We start from the raw sequence: 14927 nt of genomic DNA on the forward strand, positions 1-14927 counted from the left end.
TTTGAATCCAACCTCAAGCATGGTGCTCTATTGACTCTTGCAGCTAAACCTCACATTCTCACAAGATAGCCCATCCATCCATCCATATATAAAAGATCTCTAATGACCAGGAAGTTCTTTCTTGGGTTGAACTGAAATCAGAATCCCTATGACTTCCTCTCATTGCTCTTAATTCCTGACTGCCATTGTTTGCTGGGACCAAGGAGAAGTTTTAAGCCTTTGTTCTCAAAACAGTTCTGCATATACTGGGGAAAAAATGACTGTGTCCCTTTATCTTTCTATATCTAGGTGAATGTATCCAGTTCATTCAGCACTTTCTTGTATCCCGTGGTTTCTAGCCTGGTAATTAGCTACCCTCCAACAAACCATGTGCCAAGTTTTGTGCTAGATCCTACGGAGATAAAGGGAAAAAAATGAAAGCACCTGCCCTCAGAGGGCTTCCATTTTATTGAAGGAGGATATGGGAATAGAAGAGGGTGGATATATAGGCAATACAGGAGTCCAAAGAAGACACTCTTTTTCAAACTCCAATCAAAGATCCCTTATAGCATTAAGCTTCTGCAAGTTGGCACTGAATGCCTTCAGGAGTATGTAATAGGAGTTCCCACTTCCTTTAGCTGATGGTGACTAACCAGTTGTCACAATCATGACCAGCACAACTCTTGCCATTCCCCCCACTATAACAACAGTAGACTGCACTAACAAACCTGCCTTTTTCCTTTAAGTATGGTTAGTAAAGAGCCTTGTTGTACAATGATCTTGACTGTCCGTAATGGAAACCGCCCTCACAGTTTAGAAGCCATGTCTTATTTCTGGCCAAACCTAAATCAAATTAATTTCAAGACGAATCACCAGAGAGATCAAGTGAATATTTGACCTTGTAAAGAATAAAAAGTAGATGTCTTCTGACTATGACCAGGTGCTTATTTTTTAAAAGATTCAAAAGGATTCAGAATTTAATCAGACTCTTTAAAAAAAATCCCATTCTTACAATCATAGGCAGCAGTTATTAATCAGGTATTTAATTAAATTCAATTAGCTTGGAGGGAAGCCTTCACTAAGTGGTTTGGACAAGCAGTCAGCCACTTGGTGGATTTTCTCAATAGTAGGGTCACCTAGGCACTTGAATTTTTGCATTTTAACCATGCTAATTTAGAGATGATGAAATTTCAAATTCATATTCATTCTGTAAAGATATCCTTAGCTTGTATTGAGATCATCTAGCAAATGATAACCAAGGCAAGTATTTGTACTTTAAACAAAGCATCTGTAACACTCGTGTGTGTATCTATTACTCCCTTCACTGTTCCACTAACCATTCATGCTCAAAGTTATTTCCAGTTCCCAGAATTGTTCATGTATGCAACAGTCCCAGCGTTGATGAGAGATCAGGTTCTCAACTGTGACACTCACAAGCTAGGTGACTTTGAGTAAATCATTGAAACCCTTCAAGTCTTATTGACACAGTCTATAAAATGGGGCCAATAACAAATGTGCTAGCCCTCACATAGAGACATTGTAAGGAGAAAACAGACCTGAAAGCTCTAACAAAAGGTTCCTTTTCATGATCATCCATTGATATGTTGAGGGTCAAGTGATATAATGTTCTAGGTAAACCTGAGCTGTGAGTAGCAGTATTCCTGCATCTCGTAGGGGATCAGAGATCACAGACGACATCCTCATCATCCTCATAAATTCATGTCATGGTATGTCTCATTTCATGTCCATTCATCCTGCCTTCCTGTTCCAGAATGGTCACTCCTTTGATGACTTTGAGGAGCGCTTTGCAGCAGCCATACCGGTAAGGCTGGGAAGTCCCTCTTCAATTCATTTATTGCAATTGTCTTCATGTCATTCATTTCATTTTCATACATCATGCCTTGTGGTTTCAGAACCGAAACTCAATGGTGGACTTTGACGAGTGTTACAGGGTCGAAAATCAGGTAAGACTGTGAGGTCCTTGGTCAGATGGCCAGTTCTTTTGTGTCCCATGGAGAACCTGGAAGTGCTATGATAGCTGGGGTTGGGACAAGAAAGCTGATTCAAGGCTGGTCCAATAAGCAAACTGTTTCCAGATGTGATGGGGGATAAAATAAGAATTAACGAAGTACCGAGTGTGTTATGGCTGGGGGGTGGGGGGAAGGACAAAGAGAGACGGGGGGGGGGGGGTAAGTAGCCCTTTTGGAAAAGCCAATGGGAATAGACTAGAGGGAAAAAAGATAGCCAGGTAAGGACTCTAAAATCAGAGCAAACAAAACTGGGCAAATAAGATCATTTTTGTCAAAATCATAGGGGGAAGTGGAAAGAACCATAAATTGACTTCTAATTAAATGGCATTTGAGCCCCAAAGTTGCCTTTTTAGCTACAAAGTCTTGTCTATCCATTCCTCACCCCATGTTTCCATTTCCTTTTGGTCATCCTTGAGGACTTCTAACATTCTGTCCAAGTCTCAGATTATGACCCCATAAACCAAAGGTCACCATTTGATCAATGGATTTCTATTAAAGCATCTTCCTCATGGTTTATGATAATCAAATAATCCAGGATTTGGTTTCAATGAGCCAGAAAGCTTGTAGAATTTTTCTGTACTCTAATCTCAGACTAAAAAGAGCTTCAGAGTACATCCTGCTACCCAGCCTACCACATCCCTGACAAGCAGTCACCTAGTCTCTGTTGGAAGAATTCTCATAAAAGAGAACCTCCCCATTTCACTTTTGGACATTAGACATTTTTCCTTACCTAGAATCACTTCATTCATCCATTTATTCATTCATTCACTATACAAATATTGATGAAATGCATTCTACATTCAGAGCAGTGTTTTGGGTATCAGAGGTGTTATATAATATAATGAAGATGCAATCCCTACTTGCAGGGCAATTATAGTATCATGAAAGAATAACACAAATACAGATAACTAGTTTGTTAGAAAGTGGCAAAGCAAAATGTTGTTTGAGGCCCAAGGAGAAGTTCATTACTGGCCAAGCAAAGGATCATGGAGAGAAAACATTTGGTTTAGATGTGAATGTATGACTTTGGGAAAGTTATTCAGCCTGCCTCATCTATGAAATGAGGGGGCTGGACTGAATGAACTCCGAGCCCCCATTATTTCAAGATTCTGATCCAACAAACAAATAAAAATGCTGCAAGTTGAGAGGAAAGTGGGGCATCCAAGGTCCAGGGGCCAGTGTGAAGAAAAAACAAAAAGTCATTTGGCAAACTAGAATGAAACTTGACTAGAGCTATTGAATCTGGAAATTAGGGTAAAAAGTGGAAGTCTAGACTGGTTGGGGTGCCAGATTATGGGGGGCCTTGAATATCAAGCCACAGAATCCAAACTTTGGCAAATAGGCAATAGGAATCCAATCAATAATTTAATTCTGAGGCAAGAATAAATATGACCAATTCAGTTTTGTTTTCCAATATTGAAGAAAAATTCATATCCTATTTTTATGCCATGTACAGAAACAACTTGGAAAGCCAAAGAAGGTATTTATAATCTCAAGGGACACTTTAAGGCATTAATTATGTAAACATTTTCAAACTAGAATTCAACAGTTATTTACTGAGTGTTTGCTACATGCAGAGCACTGTCAGGGTGGCTTAAAAAGATTTGAATAGAACTTGCTGTCTATAAGTGAAGTCGGTGAGATGTTTCTAGATAAATATAAAGCTAGATACAGCTCAGTCCAACAATCAATCTTTAAGCATCATATATGTGTGTATAAGTACATACATTTGTTATGTATAGAATAGAGAATAAATGCCCTGATTGAACCTTGGGCAACCCCCCATGGTTAAAGGATAAATGCTGAGTAAACAAAAGAGTAGGATCCTGAAAAAGGACAGACAGGTGTTAATAGAAATGAGATGGGGGGGGGGGGCAGCTGGGTATCTGAGTGGATTGAGAGCCAGACCTAGAGCCAGGAGGTCCTAGGTTCAAATTTGGCCTCAGACACTTCCCAGCTGTGTGACCCTGGGCAAGTCACTTAACCTCCCTTGCTTAGCCCTTACCACTCTTCTGCCTTGGAATCATTACACAGTATTGATTCGAAGATGGAAGTTAATGGTTGTAAAAAGAAAGAAATGAGAGGGGGAAAGACAGAGAGGGAGAGGAAGGAAAGAAGGAAGGAAGGAAGGAAGGAAGGAAGGAAGGAAGGAAGGAAGGAAGGAAGGAAGGAAGGAAGGAAGGAAGGAAGGAAGGAAGGAAGGAAGGAAGGAAGGAAGGGAGGAAGGGAGGGAGGGAGGGAGGAAGGAAGGAAGGGAGGGAGGGAGGGAGGAAGGAAGGGAGGGAGGGAGGGAGGGAGGGAGGGAGGGAGGTAGAAGAGGGAGAGAAGGTATGAAAGGAGGGAGGGAGGGAAGTAAAGTAAAATGAAGGAAGGGGGGGAAATCTTGAGACATTAAGTCTCAGAAGCTGCAGAGGTCAAGAAGAATGAATGCTAAGAATGGACCATTAGACTTAGCAATTAAGAGATCACTAGGAATGTTTAAGAGAAAGTATTTCATTTGAGCAATTAAGTCAGAAGCCATATTGGAAGGAGTGAGAGGTGAGTAGGAAGAAAAGAAACTGAAATAATTAATCTAAAAGGATTTTGTTTTTAGTGAGTTTGGCTCTGAAAAGGACAGTTAGATCACTTGAGGGGATGGTTGAGTTAAATGAAGGTTTTCTTAACGATGGCAGAGATCCAAGAAGGTTAGTAGCCCATAGCTGGGAAAAAGAGACAGGCTAAAGAATATGGCATTCAAGTCGAGATCTATGTCTATTCCTAGGAGTGATGTCAGCTTTAAGAAAAGCTGTATTGAGGGTGGGCAGCTGGGTATCTCAGTGGATTGAGAGTCAGGCCTAGAGATGGGTGGTCCTGGGTTCAAATCTGGCCTCAGACACTTCCCAGCTGTGTGACCCTGGGCAAGTCACTTAACCCCCATTGCCTAGCCCTTACTGCTCTTCTGCCTTAGAGTCAATACTCAGTATTGATTCTAAGACAGAAGGTGAGTGTTTAAAAAAAAAAAAGAAAAGAAAAGCCGTATGGAAGAGGTGGTACTCGAGCTGGGTAAGAATCAAGCAAGTAGAGTGGAAGGGGAAGAGGAAACAATGGAAGGATTATGGTTTGTTAGGTTAGCAGCGAAATGCCCAGGGGGTCAAAGTATCTGCCACTCCAGATTTGCAATCACATATGACTATTAAAATTATTTTCAATTTTATTACCCAGGAATTTCATTTTCTATGAAATCTAATTAACTAAAGGTACTATTTAAACATCCAGCATGATGGGATGGAATAACAACATGTGTTTTATGCCTCTCCTTATTTTCCTACTTTAGTACTTGAATGAAAATATTCTGGCAAAAGAAAAAATACATATATATCTGTACATACATATTGGAAAATCTATATTTCAAGAATGAAGGTTATTTTAAAAGTTGTGCTAAAGGAGAAAATTAGGCTATAAATTATCTTTATGCTGTTAGTAAAAGTGTACTGTGAGTTCAGCACATTCCAAATGTAAATTGTATGACTTAATAATTAACTTGATTTTAATTTTCTCCCTCTCCTGGAAAGAAAGATGTCCTTCTGTTTTAAAGAAAGAGGGTTCCAATCAGGAGCAAGGCCTGAAGCTTCAGTGGAAATGATTAAATAGAATTATTACTTTTATGAATTTTTGATCTTTTTCAAAGAATAAATGACTTACTCGTCTTTCCAAGTAATAGCCAAATGACCTACTTGTGCAGGCTTTGAACTTTGGGAAGAGACAACATTTAAGAAAAAGGGATGTTTGGGTCCCATCCAGAGCAGGAAGAATAGCCTGATGCTCTCTCAGCCAACTCTTTCCCAAGCATGGGGCCACGTGGCCAAATCTGGAGTGGGGGTGAACCCTGGAATTCTATGTCTTTAGATAACAATAAAATTGTTCGACTTTTTAATTCCAAGCACTTTCTCAGCAACAGAATGGATTTCTCCAACTTTCTCAGAAGTGGAAAAGGACTCTCATCAAAAGGAAGAGAAATAATCCTTGACCCTTATCCCATGTCTTTTACAACTACTCTTATGATGTCTTCAAAAGTTTTACTAAGGGAGCACTGACATTTCCAAGGCCAGTTTATCCACATTATTCTATCTCGTCACTCTCATCATTGTGGTGGTGACGGTGGTGATTCAATCATGTCTGACTCTTCATGATGCTGTGGCCCATGTTGTCCATGGAATTTTCTTGGCAAAGATACTGGAGTGACTTACCATTTTCTTCTCTAGCTCATCTTAGAGATAAAGAAACTGAAGCAAACAGAGTTAAGTGCCCACAGCTCGTAAGTGTCAGAGGTTGGTTTTGAACTCTGGTTTTCTTGACTTCAGACCTAGTGCTCTATGCACTGAGCCACCTACCTGCCTCCCACTATTATAGAATAGTGGGCAAAAGCAACTAAGTGACTGGGAACACTGTGTATTAGAAAGGGTCCATATCTTCGGAAAGAAACATGGTCAGATGCCTTCTTTGGAAGAGACCCCCGACATCAATGAGAATAACCCTTCATTTAATGGGGAAGAAAAGGAATACCAAGGAGTAACCTGCCCCAGTTTAAACAGATAATCAGTGATGGGCAGAGTCAGGTGATGATCCTCTCCATCCCGTCAATATTTTTAAAAATGTAAAAATATAAAATATTCATTTTCTCTCCCCCTCACTGGGAAAAGGGGGAAGAAAGAGAAGAAAGAAAAACCAAACCCTTGTAAAAAATATATGTGGTTCACCAAAACCAAGTCCCACCTTAGCAGCACCCATAAATATGGATTACATTCTTTGGCTTGAGTTCATCCTCTCTTTGTCAGGAGATGCCACAACTCAGAAGGAAATGGAATCAGAAAACTGGGGTTTGAGTCCCGGATTTATCAGCTGTAAGACCTTCCTCCAAAGACTTTAGCAAAGTACAGATAATAAGGACTGTTGTAAAGGAACCATACCTTAAACAGACCTTGGATATGTTGAGTTTCTCTCTCTCTCTCTCTTTTTTTAAATTAAACTATTACTTTCTGTCTAAGCCAGAAGAGAAGCACGGACTAAGTAATCAGAGTTAAGTGACTTGCTCAGGGTCCCCCAACTAGGTAGTGACTGAGATCAGATTTAAACCCAGGTCCTTCCAACAACATTGTACCTGGCATTCTATCCGCCATGCTACCTAGCTCCATCTGGCGTATCATTCATAATAATAACATCTGCTCCTGAGGGTTCTCAGAAGATCAGACTTGTTCAGGTAGAGAAGGTGTGGGTGGAGAGTCAGTGTCCATCCATACACATAAGATGACTCATTTATCAAATACACCAGGGAAGAATAACCCTTTCCTTAATGTACCCTGGATCTCTGCCTCACTGGAGACTTCTGAGAATCAAATGACACGAAGGCTCTAAAAATACGTTGAGAAATATAAAGTTTTACCACTTTAGCATGTGTATGTGTATATACATATAGATATATTGATGTTACACATATATATGTATTTATAATTATGTATGTATGTAAATACATATGTATTTGTTATTATGTAAATTATGTAAATATGTAAATACAATTTACATATATATTACATTAGATATATATTATTATATGCTTTAGAGAAATTATATGAGATAATGATCCAGGATAACTTTGAAAAGAAGCTAGATACTAAGAGGTGACAGTTTAATGGGGCTCCTAGGTTGTTGAAAGGTCTGTAGTTAGGAAGACTCATCTTCATGAGTTCAAATCCAGCCTCAGACACTTACTGGCTACGTGACTTTGAAGCAAGTGACTTCATCCTGTTTGCCTCAGTTTCTTCATTTGTAAAATGAGCTGGAGAAGAAAATGACAAACCACTCTAGTATATCTGCTAGAAAAGCCCCAAATAGCATCTCAAAGCTTCTGATGGGACTGAACAACAAAAAGATAATGCCTGGGAAAGGAGAGAAAATTGTTATTATAAAATAAAATATTGATACAATTCATAAATCCAGTTATTTCTGTAACTACAAGGAAAGCCCAGTGTATTAGACAACAAGATGAGCACTGGGCTTCGAGTCATAAGCTGTGAGTTCCAGGCCCAGCTCCAACACTTGGCCTGGGTTCCATTCCCAGGTCTGATACTTCCCGACTACCAGACCCTGAGCAAGTAAATTCTCCTAACTATCCTGAACCTGAGACTTCTCATCTGCTAACTGGGGATCATAGTATCCATACCTACCTCATGAGGAAAGTGGTTTGTAAACTTTAAATCACTCTATAAAGGTGAGTTATATGAGTATAGGGGGTATGAACCATTTTCTCAGCCTAATGAACATCATCTGACCTCAAGAGGAGAAGGAAGTACACTGACATTATCAATCATTTATTTTTTCCAGGCTGTGACCCAGTTAGAGCTTTTTGGGGACATGTCCACCCCTCCAGATATAACCTCTCCCCCAGTAAGTATCCATTCTTTACTGATGTCCTCTGCTCTCCTGGTTTTTATTTTCGGTTTCTTCTCCCAGTATCCTCTGCTTTCCTCTTACTGTTCATCATTAGGAAAACTGGGTTATTGGTCTAAAGAAAAGGCTGATGGCAACTGTTGCTTGTATTCTTAATGAGTACAGAAATCTGTCTGTCTATCTGTATCTATTTACCTCTGTCTCTCTCTCTCTCTCTTCCTCTTCGCCTCTCTCCTCCTCTCCTTCTCCTTCTTTCTGCCTCCTCCTCCAGACGTCCTTCCCAATAAAAGCAGATCTAGCCTAGAACTGGGCTTATCTTAATAAACAGGCCATGATTCTCTAAAGCTGACTGTTGCTGGGAGGGACAGCAGGGTAGCCAGGGAGACCTCCAGATTGAAGCCCTAAAGTTCTGTGGTGTTTGCCTCCTAGAGTGGTGTTCTTTATGGGTGAATTCCTCTATGTGGTGGGGAATCCAGGAAGCACTTGCACGCAGTGGGCTACACTCTACCTTTTAAGGCCCAAAGTATTCCAGAGGGCTAAGGAGAAGTGTGGCAGTGTTAAGGACAGTGAAGGCCTTCATGAATGAAGAAAAGCATTTGTTAATATGTATTGGAGGCCTAGCACTGGGCTCAGGTAGTCCTCGCTGAGTCTCTTAGTTATTTTTGCCTCATAGGTCAGCTCCCTGTATTTAGTTCCTTTAATTTCTCTTAGTCTAGATTGCAGTAATACATGACAAGTCATCAATTGAGCCAATGTGTTAGCTCTCTCCCAGTTCTGAAATGTTCTCCCAGCTCCCCACCTCCAACTCTTAGAAGCAATTATTAGTTTTGTTCAAGGACTACTTCAAGGTCCAAGTTCTCCATGAGTCCTTCCTCATTCCTCCAGAAGCTTGGGCTTCTCTCTCAAATTAACTTGTATCCATCTGGGATATCGTTCCCTCACCTCCAGCTTAGCATAGACAGAGATATTGAGGGTGAGAGAGAAAGAAGTAGACAGATAGGAAAGTAGATAGTTAGATAATAGTTAGATAGACAGACAGACAGACAGACAGAAAGAAAGAAAGATACATATACATACATACATCAATACATGGATAGATAGGCAAATAGATGAATGAATGGATGGATGCATAGATAGATAGAAAGAAAGGAAGAAAGGAAGGAAAGAAGGAAGGAAGGAAGGAAGGAAGGAAGAAAGAAAGAAAGAAAGAAAGAAAGAAAGAAAGAAAGAAAGAAAGAAAGAAAGAAAGAAAGAAAGAAAGAAAGAAAGAAAGAAAGAAAGAAAGAAAGAAAGAAAGGAAGGAAGGAAGGAAGGAAGGAAGGAAGGAAGGAAGGAAGGAAGGAAGGAAGGAAGGAAGGAAGGAAGGAAGGAAGGAAGAAGAAAGATGGATGGATGTGGATAGATAGATGGATAGATAGATGGACAGAGAGATAGAGGGATGGATAATAGATAGATAGATAGATAGATAGATAGATAGATAGATAGAAGAATGGAGAGATAGATAGATGAATGGAGAGATAGATATTGATCCTATAATACTGAGAAAGAGTAAAAGAAATAGCTACTCATTGTCTAGATCTTGTTTGCATTTCCCCCACTAGACTAACTTTCCAAGAGCAGCAATTGGGTATTTGTTGTTGTTGTTGTTGTTGATATTTTGTTTTTGCTTTGCCTTTCCTTGTATCCCCCAAAATTCATAGAGTAGATTGTTGACTTAATTGTAAACTTCTTTTGGGAAAGAAATGCTTCACTTTTGTCTTTGCAGCTTTGATGCCTATCCCTGGACCTGGCTCTCATCAAGTACTTAATGAATGATTGTTGATTAATTAGATGATCTTTCAAATTGTTTTTTTTTTACATTAACAAGCATGCATCTTCTCCCTCTCTAGCCTGTCCCCACAACAAATTAAAAAAAAAAGAAATGAAAACCAATTCCTTGTACCAAGTAAGCATAGTAAAAGAAATTAATTAAAAACAAATTATTAATCATGAGGAAGGAGGTATTGATAGGAATGGCTTTGGAAATCTGTGAATCCAAACACTGGCATAATTTTATGTATACCAGACTCCTGGGGAGCCCTAATAACCCTAGAAGTGATTCATCTAAAGCTTTCCTCACTGGTGCAGCTGATGTTGCTAGGAGGTCTTCAGGGCCAGCCTCCTGCAGGGCCTAGTGCAGTACTCCAAGCCAGAGGCATCATTGCCATGGGTCATTGGCCAGATGTGCATCAGAGAGAAAGGGTGATGACCTCTTTACTGAGCACAGATGGTGCCAGGCTCTTTCAGCCACCGATGCCAGGGGCGAAGTCCAGAGCCAGCTGCACAGCTCCAGACACTTGATGGAAGTGAGCTCAAGTGACATTGGACAGTACAGCTTCCTTTGTAGAAGAAATGGAACTAATACTATGACATTGGAACCCTGCTCCTTTTTTCTTAGGGTTCAATGATACCTCAGAGGAGATGTCCTCTAACCTCTGAAAATCAAGGACACCTTCAACAACATCACCCCAAATGGTCAGCCAGGCAGAGATTGGATAGGCCCAAGGATGGGAAATCCATGACCATCATAGGCAGTCCTTTCAATGTTCAGCCAACTCTACATGTAAGGAACTTAATATGGAGCCTGTGCTTCCAACACATTGCTCCTAGCTCAGTCATTTTCAGTCAGCAATTCAGATATTTAAAACCAGTGAAGATCACCCCCAATATCAACCCCAGGCTAAATTGCCCAGGGGATAGAGCACTGAATCTGGAGTCCAGAAGACCTGAGTTCAAGCCTATCCTCAGACAATTACTAGGTGTGTTTCCGCATCTATAAATTGGGGATAAGACCATCCTCCCAGTGTTATTATGAGGATAAAACAAAATTAGCTCTCTTTGACCTTATAAAGCACTCTCCAGACCTTGAAAGGCTATATAAATGGTACCTAATTATTATCATTTTCATCTTGACAATAACATTTTTTTCAACTATACATTTTTGTTTTATCAAGGATAAAGGTGTGTTTGTTTTATCAAGGATGTTTGGTGTGATAATCCTTTTTTCCCCCTATTTGGCAAACCAAAAATCCTTATAAAGGTACATTAGAGCAATTGCTCACTCATATTCCCTGGTATGTTAGTAGAAGGGAAAATTAATGGATTAAAAAGTAATTCTCTCTCTCTCGACTTTTGTGCCCATGACTTCACATGATGATTTAGCCTCTACATACCCTAATGAAGAAGCCCTATGAAGGAGCCTGACCAGGGGAGGATTTGGGCAATTCTGACCATGAAATTGGGTTGAAGAAGGTTGATGGAGACAAAGAGAATCTTAAGAATTCCTCCACAAGTTTTAGGAGGGACTTAAGATTCCAGGAGTTCTGAAATGCCAGCGAGGATGGAAATGAGGCAATGAGAGTGGAACCAAGGGGTCAGAAGGTTGAGCTGAGAACTCAAATTAGGTCCAGAGTCCATAGGACTAAAGCTCTACTAAATAGGAGAAATATAGTCCTCCACTATAGTTGACAGAGCACCATGTTTAGAGACAAAAGCCTTGGATTTGACTCGTGGTTCTTCTCTTTACCTTCTCATGATTATGGAGAAAGTCCACTTACCCTCAGAATCCTTATCTGTAAAATGAGAGAATAGACTTCATAGTCTCCCTTTTAGCTTTAACTTATGGAAGCATCAACTTCAGTCAGCAGGGGGCCTTTGAGGTCTTCATTTTACAGGTTTAGAGAGAAATGATTTTGCTCAAGATCTCATGACTAGTAGGTGTCAGAGGTGGGATTTGAACTCAGGTCCTCTGCTGTAACTCTGCCAGTCAAACCTCCTATGATTCCCAAGATTGTTAGTAAATTGCTTTGCTCAGAGATAAATCAGCCCAGGACACACATATCACTCATCTGGTTTTGACTTTTAAAGGTGAACAAAGTGGGAGCCACCATCCAGCCATTTTGTAGATTTAGGTCCTCCTTCCATATGGTGTCTGACTCCTTTCTCTTCTCCAGACTCCTGCCACTCCAGGTGATGCCTTTATCCCGTCTTCATCTCAGACACTCCCCTCTAGTGCAGAACTGTTTGGTCCTGTACCTTTCAGCAGTACTGCTGTACCCTCAGGTAAGGATAAATGTCTGCCTGCTGTCCATGTCTCAGCCCCCACTCCCAGGCGAAACCCACCACTGGCAGGCACAGCCTCTCTGCCACCCCCAACAGCCCCAATTCAGCCTGAGCCAGATTCAAATATAATGGCAGAACAGTTTAAAAAATGAGTAAAAACACATTAAAACACAGGTGTATTATGTTCTAAGCTCTGTCAATATGCAGCCCCCTGGGGAGCCTGGAGTGTGGATTGGGGGCCCCATTTCCATTTCAGTTGGCCATCACTGATCTAAAGAACTTGCCTTCTGCTCTGGCAGGTCACTGAGGAGCTGGAGAGGCAGGGGAGGGGAAGGCCAGTCATTGTCTTTCCTATCTTTCTTCTATAAAATAACTCCTTTAGAGGTCCCTTCCAGCTCCACCAATCTCTCCTCTAGCATTAAATGTCCTGATGTCCCTCCGACTCTTCAAAGTCTAGGGAGGCTCAGGGAGGAGAGTAAGAAGAGTACTGTGCCCCTGGAGTCAGAGGACCTGGGTTCAAATGCAACCCCTGGCACTACTGCCTTAACTTCAGGCAAATCTCCCGGGCCTCAGTTTTTGTCCAATAAGAGAGTTGGAATAATAAATGAGCTCAAAGTTCCACTTCATCTTTACAGCCAGGCCTAGAGACAGGAGGTTCTAGATTCCAATCTGGCCTCAGACACTTCCCAGCTGGGTGACCCTGGGCAAGTCACTTAACCCCCATTGCCTAGCCCTTACCACTCTTCTGCCTTGGAAACAATACACAGTACTGACTCCAAGAAGTAAGGTGAGGGTTTTAAAAAAAACTTTCAGCTCTATTTTAATATTGTTGCAAAGACCTTCCCATTTTGAACCATCTATTTAAAAGTTCTCTCAGTTTTGACATCCCCAGTTCGGAGGCCCCTCCCAGCCGGGCATCCCCTGTTCTAAGCTTCCTCCTAGCTCTGATCTTCCCTTCTCTAAGGCCCTCCCAGCTCTGACATCCTCTGTTTTATTTTCTCACTTTTGGTGATTCAGACTTCTTCTAGTTGCTTTTCTGCTTCTCCAAAGGGCTCTGAGTCCTCTTTCCTCAGCTAACCTTTCATTTGCATTTCAATACAGTAAAGAATATTTCAAAGGAAAGTCTTTTGAAGAAAAGCTGGAAGGGGGGGGACCTTTGACCAAAGCTGGGAATGCTCCCCCTTAGAAAAAGAGGAAGACAGCCCCAAAGCCTTCATTCTCCTATAGTTTCCCTTTAATGCCTTTATGAGGAGACACAAAGCCCAATTCTATAAATATTAAGAAGCTTAGGATTGAATAGGAAGGATAAGAAGTGCATAAAATAGACCGAAGCTACTCTGGTACCCTCCAGGAGCATAAGGAAAGCTGGGGATAGAGATACTTTGGGGGCCCAGATCTGACTTGGGGGCATCCCAAGGCCCACCAGGGATTGAACAAAATCCTCCAAACTGCCTCCTTAGGAAGCCGTCCATCAATCAGCTTCTGCTGGAAGACCACCACTGAGAATGAGCATCCTATGAGTCGGTCCTCCTCTTCCACTTGGGGGTAGCTCCAATGGTTAGCAAGCCCAGACCTGAGCTTCAACTGTATCTGCTTTGCACCTCCTGCATGGTTAACATTGGATTAGCCATCTCTTTCTGGGCCTCAGTTTATCTTCATTTATCAAATGAAGCAGTCATGCCACATTACACAAAGTCAGAGAAAGGAGGGGGAGGGAGGGAGAGAGGGAAAGGGAAAGAGAGGAGAGAGAGAGAGAGATTGAGGGAGAGGGAGAGAGGAAGAGGGAGAGGAAAAGAGAGGGGGAGAGAGTGATTGAGGGAAAGAGAGAAATATTGAGGGAGAGGGAAAGAGAGAAATTGAGGGAGAGGGAGAGAGAGGGACAGAGAGAAAAAGAAAAAAGTGAAAAGGAAGGGAGGAAAGAAGGGAAAGAAGGAAGGAAAATAGAAAGGGAAGAAGGGATGAAGGAAGAAAGAGAAAAACAGTACAGAAAAACGAGTCAGCAGCATCATTCAATTATGACAGTGTATGCAATAGTGCATACTCATATTCCCCCAGCTCTGAAAAAAAAAAAGGAGAGAAGGGCATCCTGTCCTTTCTTCTTAGGGCCAGAATTAGTCATTATAATTGCACAAAACGCAGGTTATATTTTTAGTTCTTTCCATTTGCATTGTTATCTTCTCTGGGTAGATTGTTTTCCTGGTTCTGCTTATGCTCCTTTTCATATATTCATGTAAGTTTTCTATTTTCCTCTGAACTCTTCCTAGTCTTTATTTATTAGGATAACATTATTATTCCATCTCATGCATATACAAAAGTTCGTTCAACCATACCCCAGTCAATGAGTACCCACTTTTGTGCCCAGTTCTTTGCTATGCCAGGAAGTGTTACTGTGAC

At 41.1% G+C, this 14927-nt stretch overlaps 1 protein-coding gene across 1 annotated transcript in view; it reads left to right on the forward strand.

The window, feature by feature from the left end:
• DAB1 (DAB adaptor protein 1) overlaps nucleotides 1-14927 on the forward strand; it is a 333073-nt gene that overhangs the window by 289305 nt on the left and 28841 nt on the right. Inside the window, exons 11-14 of the mRNA XM_056814594.1 lie at nucleotides 1751-1801; nucleotides 1893-1943; nucleotides 8367-8429; nucleotides 12425-12533. Of these exons, the coding sequence (XP_056670572.1) occupies nucleotides 1751-1801; nucleotides 1893-1943; nucleotides 8367-8429; nucleotides 12425-12533 (274 nt within the window). The remainder of the gene's footprint in view (nucleotides 1-1750; nucleotides 1802-1892; nucleotides 1944-8366; nucleotides 8430-12424; nucleotides 12534-14927) is intronic.

This window comes from Monodelphis domestica, chromosome 2 (assembly GCF_027887165.1).
Source record: "Monodelphis domestica isolate mMonDom1 chromosome 2, mMonDom1.pri, whole genome shotgun sequence".
Lineage (NCBI taxonomy): Eukaryota > Metazoa > Chordata > Mammalia > Didelphimorphia > Didelphidae > Monodelphis > Monodelphis domestica.